Genomic DNA, 9,780 nt, shown 5'->3' with positions numbered 1-9,780 from the left:
GAAACAGAGAGCAGGGAAGGTGTTTTCTCTAATGTTCCCACTGATATATATGGTAAAATACATGAGGGTGCTTCGTCTCTGGTTCACTTTAACTTAGCTGTAGGGATAGCAGTGGTGCCTGGAGGATTGATTTGCATGTGAGTGTGAGCAGGGTTAACTGACTTTGCGGTTTTGTTGGCCACACCGCCTTAGACACTCCCCTTATTCCTTAAAGTGTACCAGAGATGAATGAAAAAAAAAATTAGACATACCTGGGGTTTCCTTCAACCCCCTTCAGACTAATTGGTCCCTCGCCATGTTCCTCTGCCTCCTGGGTCCTCCGTTAAAAGCCCCGGTGAGTCCAGCGTAGCACGCTACCCTGCACAGGTGCAGAATGCTCCCGGTGATAGGGCGCATGCGCAGGCCTGTGAAGTATCTCCCAGTTTGCAGACTTGTGGGGACTTCTAATGGAGGATCCAGGCGATGTAGGAAGACGGTGAGGGACCAGGTAGCCTGAAGGGAAATGAAGGAAGCCCCAGGTATGTATAATTTTCTTTTTTCATTAATCTCTGGTTTCCTTTAAAGTGGACCTGAACTCAGATCTCCTCTCTGCTCTAAAATATACACAACAACACAATAACCTTTAAAGCCAATGGGTACTAGTTTAAAAATAAAAAAAGTCGGATACTCACCTAAGGAGAGGGAAGGCTCGGTCCTAATGAGCCTTCCCTCTCCTCTCCCGGTGCCCTCGGTGCTGCGCTGGCTCCCCCGTTCGCGTCCGCCGCCGCAGGGACTTCAGAGGTCTTCGGGAGCACTCGGGCTTCCGAAGACGGGCCGCTCCATACTATGTACGCGCGAGTGCATCATAGAGGGCGCTCGCGCATGTGTAGTATGGAGCGGCCGCGTCATCGGGAGCCCGAGTGCTCCCGAAAGCTCCCTTCGGCATGCGGAAGTGGCAGTATTTGACCGAACTGGTCGAATACTGCCACGGGGGATCCTGCGCGGGACCGGGCACCGGGAAAGGAGAGGGAAGGCTCATTAGGACTGAGCCTTCCCTCTCCTTAGGTGAGTATCTGACTTTTTTATTTTTAAATTGGTAAACACTAACTTTAAACAAAAAACATTTCTTTGTTACACCTGATACAAATCCTAAAATAAATCTGTGCAGTTTACACTTCCTGATTCATGGAAGCAGACATATTGTTTACAGCCTGTACTTTCAAGTGGGCTTATCTGCCATAGGCAGTCATGTGACACAGGGGAGGGATCAAATTACAACTTGTGATTAGACACAAATGAGGGGGAATTAAACAGGCTAAACTCTTTAAATAAATTCAGGGTGCATTTCTCTACGTTTTCCTTCTGTTCTGTGCAAGAGTTCAGGTCCACTTTAAATATCCTAACTTGGTGATGAGTCTGGATTTTGTTGTTTTTCCTTGTTCTTGGAAAACATTTGGTAGCGGTTGTTAAATGCAGATTTTCAGAACTTTTTGCTGATTTATTGAATAATACTTTTTCTTTGGCAAGTGAATAGTGCAATTCTCACATCTGACCACATGGAGGGACATAGGGATTGTATTACATATGAGATGAAAGGCACAACAATATGCTGTAGTCTATGAAAATAGAATGTCCTTTAACACTTTCTCCATCAGACAGCTTAAAGAGGAACTGTAACATAAAAAGATCCCCTGGGGGGTACTCACCTCGGGTGGGGGAAGCCTCCGGATCCTAATGAGGCTTCCCACGCCGTCCTCCATCCGTCAGGGGTCTCGCTGCAGCCCTCCGTGGAGTCCGGGCAGCGGTGACGTCAATATTTACCTTCCTGGCTCCTGCGCAGGCGCTCTGACGGCTGTCGGCTCCGAACTACACGGAAATACCCGATCGCCGTCGGGTCCGCTCTACTGCGCAGGCGCAAGTTTCCTGCGCCTGCGCAGTAGAGCGGACCCGAATGAGATCGGGTATTTCCGTGTAGTTCGGAACGGAAAGCCGCCACAGCGCCCCCGCTGGAGCCAGCAAAGGTAAATATTGAAATGACAGTCGGCACAGTCGCCGGCTGTTCGGAGGGCTGCGGAGAGACCCCCGTGGGACAGAGGACGGCGTGGGAAGCCTCATTAGGATCCGGAGGCTTCCCCCACCCGAGGTGAGTACCCCCCAGGGGATCTTTTGAATGTTACAGAGTCTCTTTAACGTTCAGAGATGGGAGGTGTACTCAAGCACCGTCTCCAGGCTTTGGCCACCAGTCTGGCAGAGAAGCCTTCACACCGATTGGCTCCCGGCCTCCTAGTTTCATCTGAAGTTCCGCTCCGATGTGTTCCAGCCTAAGAAGTGCCAGACCCGAGTCCTCCACCCCGGCTCGGAATTTACCGGCTGATTTTCCCGATGTTGTGACGATCTCGGCCCCCTCAGACTCGGCGGGTAAGGGGGAGGAGAGCTGAACGGGCACCAGACGCTTGCGGATGACTCCGGTGTGGTGAGTCCGGGCCGTCAGCTCCTGGCCCAAGTAACATCCTTTGCAGAAGCTGATGCCGTTCATGAAGACCAAGTTGGATTCCAGCGGTAGAGCCACGCCTGGAGGAAGGTCCTTCACCCCCTCAGGAACTCCTGTGAAAACAAGAGGAGGAGAGTCAAAAATTGCTACAAGGGGATTTACAACAGCTGTTTCCTGAGACGGGGGAGGGGCAACCCCACACACGCACACAACACTGTGCAACACATGTGACTGAAGGGGGACAGGTTAGTGGCTTAAAGGAAATCTTAAGTCAAAATTAAAAAAATTATTTTAACTAACCTGGGGCTTCTTGCAGCCCCCTTGAGTCATCCTGTGCCCACAAAGTTGCTCTGAGTCCCTCCGGCAAGCAGCGGCGACCCCCGCGCCTCCTCACCGTGCTCCCCTTTTTGGGAGCGTTCTGCGCATGCGGGAATCGGCAGGCATTGTGGGGGTCGTCGCTGCTTATTGAAGGGAGTCGGACTGAAGTTATGGGCACAGGATGACTCCATGGGGCTGCAAGAAGCCGCGGGTAAGTTAAAATTGTTTTTTTAAATTTGACTTACGTCTTCCTTTAAACAGTCAACCTTTCCCTCATTTTAGCATCAGGGAGAAGGGGTGGTAGTGAAGGGGGGGGGGGGGGGGGGGCACTCAGGACGAAATTTAATGAGTTAAATTCCTTAAAAATAGAAAATAAGAGGTAGCTTATCTCAAGGATGACAAGGATAAAAGGTTAAGAGAAGACATGTATTTGCACCAAGGCCAAGAGTTTTGTGAGCATGTATAACTAACTTCCTCTGGCCAAGTATCAGCGCCGAAAAAGAAAATAGCCTGGCATTGAGCGCTTCTCTGATACTCGAGAGCTGATGAAGTTAGTTGTACATGCTCACGAAACGCTTTGCCTTAGTGCAAATACATTTCTTCTCTTACCATTTTATCCATGTCATCCTTGAGATAGGTTACCTCTTAATTTCTATTTTTAGGGATTTTAACATCTTATTTCCTCCTGGGCGCCATTGCGTTTGTCTCCCATTGTGTTTATTACCCTCCGAAGAAGGGTGGCCCTCCTGCCTGCCAATTTCAGTCAACCGACAGGAATCAGACAGTTTTTTGCAGAGAGCGACTGAAGTACAGTGGTGATCCCTGTACCTGAGGGGAAGACAGTTACTGTATATACCTGCATATAAGCCGAGGTACCCACTTTTCCCTCAGAAACCAGGAATAAGTGACTGACTCGTGTATAAGCCTATCCCCAGTATAGCCCCCTCCACAGTAGCCAGATGTGCCCCAAGGATCATAGAGCTGTGTCTCAAGATACCACTAGATGGCAACATAGATATGAGACAGCGATTGCCACACAGGAAGAATCCCTGATCATTGCACCACTAACTCGTTGCTTGCACGCTCCACTCCACAAGTAGTTTTGAGCAGCGCACTCTGCACACCATGTTGTAGGGAATGGGGGGACCCAGACACAGCAGGGAGCCAGCTGGCAAGAGCAGGATAACTAGTTCACATTCCTTACGCTCCTCTGCCAGTAACCTGCTCCACCATCGGTTTTGCTCCACTGACTCGCATATAAGCCGAAGGGTTAACTTTTCAGCCCATTTTTTTTTGTGTTGATAAAATTTGGCTTATAAGCGAGTATAGAAGGTATTTTATAGCAACCTCATCTTGTGAGAAAGGATGGTCAAGGAAATGAAAATAATTTTGAGTTGATGCAGGATTAAGCAAATTTTGTATGCAAATTTATTCAGCTTGAAAATGGACCAATCAAATTTTACCTCAGCAGGTTTTGATTGGGTCATGTTCTAGCTGCATAAATTTGCATACAAAATTTGCATAACGCTGCATCAACTCAAAATTTTTATAACTCATTGACCATCCTTACTCGTGAGTACCCTCTTTACTAGCCAATTTTAATCTTACTGGAAGATCTTACACCATCTGGGCTTCTGTTGCCTCTGTGTTTTATTTTCAAGGTACCGCTGTCTATCTCTCAAGTCCTCCTAGAAGGGACTGACGTACCGTGCTGATATCTGTGCTTGCAGTAGTCCCTGTAGTCTCCCAGCTGTGTGTCAGGCAGCAGGTCTCTGACCATCTCCTCAGTCGGGGCCACCACTCTCCATCCCATGACCGGCACCCGTGGGTCGGGGCTGCACACCACCATGGGGCTCGGCACTTTGTCTGCCGGAGGCTCCAGCTGTTTCTGACCAGGAAGCACCGCCCACACTGACAACTCTGGACAGGGAGTGACCTCTACTTTCTTCCGGATGTTGTACAGCCTCAGGTGCTTCTGGATGGGCTCCATGGCCTGGAGGTCGCACTCCAGGAGGACGTCCGACTGTCCTTCCTCTTCTCCAGAGAGCCTGCAAGAAACAGCTGCCGTTATCACCCATTTTATCCCATTTAGGATAAAGGCTCGTACACACGTGTAACTGAAGCCAACGACGGGTCCGTCGGCACCTCCCGCTGGGCGGGTTTTAAGCAGACAGTACAGAGTGTGTACAGTCTGTCGGCGGACTGATAAGGCTGTTTCTGAACTATCCACCGGGCGGATCGTTCAGAAACAGCCTTATCAGTCCACCGACAGACTGTAGACACGCTGTACTGTCTGCTGAAAACCCGCCCAGCGGGAGGTGCAGACGGTCCCGTCGTTGACTTCAGTCACACGTGTGTACGAGCCTTAACCACCTTAGCGGTATGGACGAGCTCAGCTCGTCCATTACCGCCAGAGGGTGCCGCTCAGGCCCTGCTGGGCCGATTTTGATGAAATAAAGAGCAGCACACGCAGCCGGCACTTTGCCAGCCGCGTGTGCTGCCCGATCGCCGCCGCTCTGCGGCGATCCGCCGCGAGCAGCGGCGAAAGAGGGTCCCCCCAGCCGCCTGAGCCCTGCGCAGCCGGAACAAATAGTTCCGGCCAGCGCTAAGGGCTGGATCGGAGGCGGCAGACGTCCATGACGTCACTCCGCTCGTCGCCATGGCGACGAAGTAAGCAAAACACGGAAGGCCGCTCATTGCGGCCTTCCGTGTTACTTTTGGCCGCCGGAGGCGATTAGAAGAACGCCTCCGGAGCGCCCTCTAGTGGGCTTTCATACAGCCAACTTTCAGTTGGCTGCATGAAATAGTTTTTTTTTTTTTTATTTAAAAAAAAAACCCTCCTGCAGCCGCCCTGGCGATCTTAATAGAACGCCAGGGTGGTTAATGCTACAAAAGGGCGGGGCGCCTAAACCTGGCATCCCATGGATAAATCCATCTGCATTTTATAACACCAGCAGCAATGACTTTCAAAGACGATAGAAAAACAGAACACCACAGATAAAGAAAGAAAAAGACAGATGAAGACAGAAAAATACAAAAGTAGACAGAAGCATACACATGAATAGAAAAGTATACAGATGGCGACAGAAGAATTCAAATAGATATACCAGTTGCGGGCCAACGCGCATACACAGCTAAATCGAGGAGGTCTGCGGCCCGGGCCATCCATGCGCAGTAGCCTGCAACAGGCAATGTTTTGGAGGGGGACAACGACACAATGGAGTGGACCAAGGGGAACGGAGGTGAGTAAAACTGATTTTGTTTTTTTAAAAAATATTTTTTTTTACACAGACTCAAAGTGACGTGTGACATGAGATAGACATGTGTATTTACAGTGCCTAACACACAAATAACTAGGCTGTGTTCCTTTTTTCTTTCTCTGCCTGAAAGAATTAAATATCAGGTATGTAATGCTGGGAATACACCATACAATTTTCTGTTAGATTTCTGTTAGAATGCATAATTAGATTATTTTCTGTAGAGACTGGTCATTATCTCTGATGCATTGTCTTCTGGTTATCTCCTGCTGAGTAGAACATTGCCTAATTGCTCAGCAGATAGATGGTAAGATAGATACATTTCCAACATGTTGAACTTTATCTATCTGGCAGGTAAATCTAAAGGTGGCCATACACTGGTCAGATTCGCGGCTGTTTCGACAGCAGATTCGATCCTGGGATTGAATCTGCTGCCAATCGTTCGCGCTAAACGCACCCGCCGATCCGCTTTCCTCCCGAAATCGGATCGGTCCGTCGATCGCGCCGTGCGGGAAATTACCCTCGATCGCCCGTGGGTAGGGAGCGCGTCGCTAGCGGCGGCCGATCCGATCAGGTATACATTACCTGACGCTGGCTCCTGGGCGTCTTCTCCGCGCTGCACCCTCTCCATCCCGGCGCTTCCTGTCACTGCAGTGACCAGGAAGTTCAAATAGAGGGCGCTCTATTTAAACTTCCTGGTCACGGAGTGACACAGGAAGCGCCGGGATGGAGCGGGTGCAGCGCGGAGAAGACGCCCGGGAGCCAGTGTCAGGTAATGTATGCGCAGAGGGGGGACAGGCGGCAGCGGCGGCTCCACAGATTGTGATCGGTTTCAGGCTGAAATCGATTCACAATCTGTTTGCAGTAAAGGCAGCCATACGATCCATCTCTGATCAGATTCGATCAGATAGGGATCTGTCAGCTGGTCGATCTAATGGCAAATCGACCAGTGTATGGCTACCTTAATGCTGGACATAGACGAGTCGATCCGGCGGCTCGATTAGCCGCCGGATCAACTCCCGCCGCGTCTACGTGGGCGGCCGGATCGATTCCCGCTCGTCCCCGCGGGCGCTCTTTATCTTCCGCTCGATTCTTCGCTATTGTCCGCCCGCAGGGAATCTCTCCGGCGGGTCATCGGACCTGTCGGATATTATCAATTGAGCCATCAGCGGCTGTATTGATAAGTGAAAAACGAATAGTGTATGCCCAGCATAACAGAAAATTGTATGGTGTATTCCCAGCATAAGTGGCTGACTCAGTCCTGACTCAGACAGGAAGTGACTACAGTGTGACCCTCACTGATAAGAAATTCCAACTATGAAACACTTTCCTAGCAGAAATTGGCTTCGGAGAGCAGGAAAGAGATAAAAAGGGTCAATCGTTCATAGATTTTAGCTCTGGCATACATCAATTTATGTGGCATTGAGCAAAAACAACAATAAAAAATTAAAAAGTAGATTTAGACATAAAATAAGACTGTGGAATATCTTAAAAAGTCATTTTTAAAAGAAGGGAGATAGATACAATCGTTTATTTCATTAGTTTATTTTGCTTCGGGTGTCCTTTAAGTATCCCTTTAAAGGGACACTTAAGGCTACAAAAAAAAATAAAAATAAAAAGTTACTCACCTGGCGCTTCCACCAGCCCCTAGCAGCTGTCCGGTGCCCACACAGTCTCGCTCCGATCCTCCTGGCCCCACCGGCAGAAACTTCCGTTTTCACCAACAGGCCTGGGAGTGCGAGTGATTCTTCGCATTCCTGGCCGCAATAGCGCCCTCTATACTTCTATTGCGGCCAGGAACGCGAAGAATAACTCGCATTCCCGGCCTGTCAGCATCTGTTTCCGAAAACGGAAGTGGCTGCTGGCAGGGACAGGAGGATCCGAGCGAGACTGCGTGGGCACCGGACAGGTGCAGGGGGCTGGTGGAAGCCCCAGGTGAGTAAAACTAATTTTTTTGTAGCCGTAAAGAGACACTGAAGCGAGAATAAATCTCGCTTCAGTGCTTATATTCATAAACCGCCGCTATCGCGCCGCTAAACGGGGGTTTGTCAGAGAGATGAGTCACATGCCACACTTAGATACATTTATGTAAACAAAATGTATCTATGTCAGCTTCGGATGCGTCTGCAGTTCTGTCCAGGAACTTTAAAGCTCTGTGTAACCCTTCCAATGCTGGTCTAGTAAAAAAAAAATGCTGGTTGCATAGAATATACTGTAAATAATGTTTTAGAGCAAAGTTGAAATGCAGGGTTATATTCCACTTTAAGTGACCCTTTAAGTCACATTACATACAATGAATTGCTCTGCTCATTATGTAAAGGGGCCATACACAACGATTTTCCCACCGACATACAGCAGATTCAATCACTGTGATGGAATCTGCTGTGAAATTGATGCTCAAACGCTGACCGAACGATCGATTTCCGTCCGAAATCGATCGTTCCCGGCGATCTGTCCATGCGGAAGATTTTACTCGATCGCCGGCAGGTTGGGAGTGCATCGATAGCGGCGTTCGAATGTCCGATGACCTACGCTAGCGGCAATACATTACCTGTTCCGCCGGCGCGTGTCCCCGCTGCTCCTTCTCCGCCGGGCTCCGGCTGGCTTCACTTCTTCCTGTCAGGACAGGAAGTTTAAACAGTAGAGCGCCCTCTACTGTTTAAACTTCCCTCGGCAGGAAGTAAAGTTAAGCTGGAGTCCTGGAGCGCAGAGTGGAGAAGAAACAGTGGAGACCGGGGGACTGGATCAGGTAATGTATGAGGGGGGGGGGGGGGGGGGGGGGGGAAGGCGGCAGCTCCACGGATTGTGAATCGGTTTCATTGTGAAACCGATTCAAAATCTGTTTGCAGTGTAGGCAGCCAATAGATCCCTTTTTGATCAGATTCGATTACGGAGGGATCTATCTGCTGGTCTGGTGGCAATGGACAAGTGTATGGCAGCCTTCAGGCTATACGCCCATGTCACATGTCAGTTTAGAAAAGTAAATGCTATGTCACTAGACGTTATCTGACTGTCACACAGCACATCTGAGCCCCTCTGACAACAACTAAAACTACTCACACAAAAAGTACATTTCACAGACTAACTTTCCCACTGAAGTAAATTATTATTTTCCGACGTGCTGCTACAATTATTTCCTACTCTGAACACTCCTCACCCCCAGATACAATACTAACTATCCCCACTGTGGGCACACTGCCAGGGGTCAAGATGGCCGCCACGCTGCTCCTGCCCACAGCCTGGCGCGCTTACCTGTACAGGATGACGTCATACAAGCTCCGCCCCTGCACGTTCAACAGGTGAGCGTAGAGCGCGCCGTCGCGCAGGCACTCCGTGTCGTTAGTGATGAGGCCCTGCAGGAAGGTGGCCGTGCTCGGGCCCCGGATCCTCAGCAGCCCCCGGTGTTCCCTAAGCGGGCAGCAGGTGCCGCTCAGCCGCCGGAACCAAGGTCGGCTGAGGAGGGAGAAGAGAAGCCGCGCCATGCCTGGCAGAGCTTCTAGTCACGTGAACGTGTGGCTTTATCACGTGACGCAGCCATCAGATCTGGCGCGGCATCTAGTGGAGGCTGTGCGGTACTGCAGGCGGACGAGCGCTTTTGCATGCTTTTCAATAATAGGTAGTTGAGTGTTGCACGCGTCTTTTTTTTGTATTTCAAGTTTAACCTAGCAGCTAGCAATTTCCAAATCTTAAAGAGAGAAACTCAGACCAAGAATTGAACTTTATCCCAATCAGTAG

At 49.8% G+C, this 9,780-nt stretch overlaps 1 protein-coding gene across 1 annotated transcript; it reads right to left on the bottom strand.

The window, feature by feature from the left end:
- Positions 1 to 2,156: 2,156 nt before the first annotated feature.
- On the bottom strand, positions 2,157 to 9,562 carry IBA57 (iron-sulfur cluster assembly factor IBA57). The gene is made up of 3 exons (XM_068238525.1): positions 9,298 to 9,562; positions 4,496 to 4,836; positions 2,157 to 2,583 (listed from the first exon to the last, which is right to left on the bottom strand). The coding sequence occupies exons 1-3, from the start codon at positions 9,525 to 9,527 to the stop codon at positions 2,192 to 2,194; spliced, it is 963 nt and encodes a 320-aa protein (XP_068094626.1). The 5' UTR covers positions 9,528 to 9,562; the 3' UTR covers positions 2,157 to 2,191.
- Positions 9,563 to 9,780: the final 218 nt, after the last annotated feature.

This window comes from Hyperolius riggenbachi, chromosome 5 (genome assembly GCF_040937935.1).
Source record: "Hyperolius riggenbachi isolate aHypRig1 chromosome 5, aHypRig1.pri, whole genome shotgun sequence".
Lineage (NCBI taxonomy): Eukaryota > Metazoa > Chordata > Amphibia > Anura > Hyperoliidae > Hyperolius > Hyperolius riggenbachi.
The sequence above is the reverse complement of the archived record's forward strand: the minus strand, read 5'-3'. Positions and strand labels throughout refer to the sequence as shown.

Bases quoted from the DNA above. Each gene is read 5' to 3' on its own strand.
- IBA57 (XM_068238525.1), bottom strand. From the start codon at position 9,527: ATGGCGCGGCTTCTCTTCTCCCTCCTCAGCCGACCTTGGTTCCGGCGG. The intron at 4,837-9,297 runs GTAAGCGCGCCA...TGTTTCTTGCAG, and splicing joins TATGACGTCATCCTGTACAG to GCTCTCTGGAGAAGAGGAAG. The intron at 2,584-4,495 runs GTACGTCAGTCC...TTGTTTTCACAG, and splicing joins CAAGCACAGATATCAGCACG to GAGTTCCTGAGGGGGTGAAG.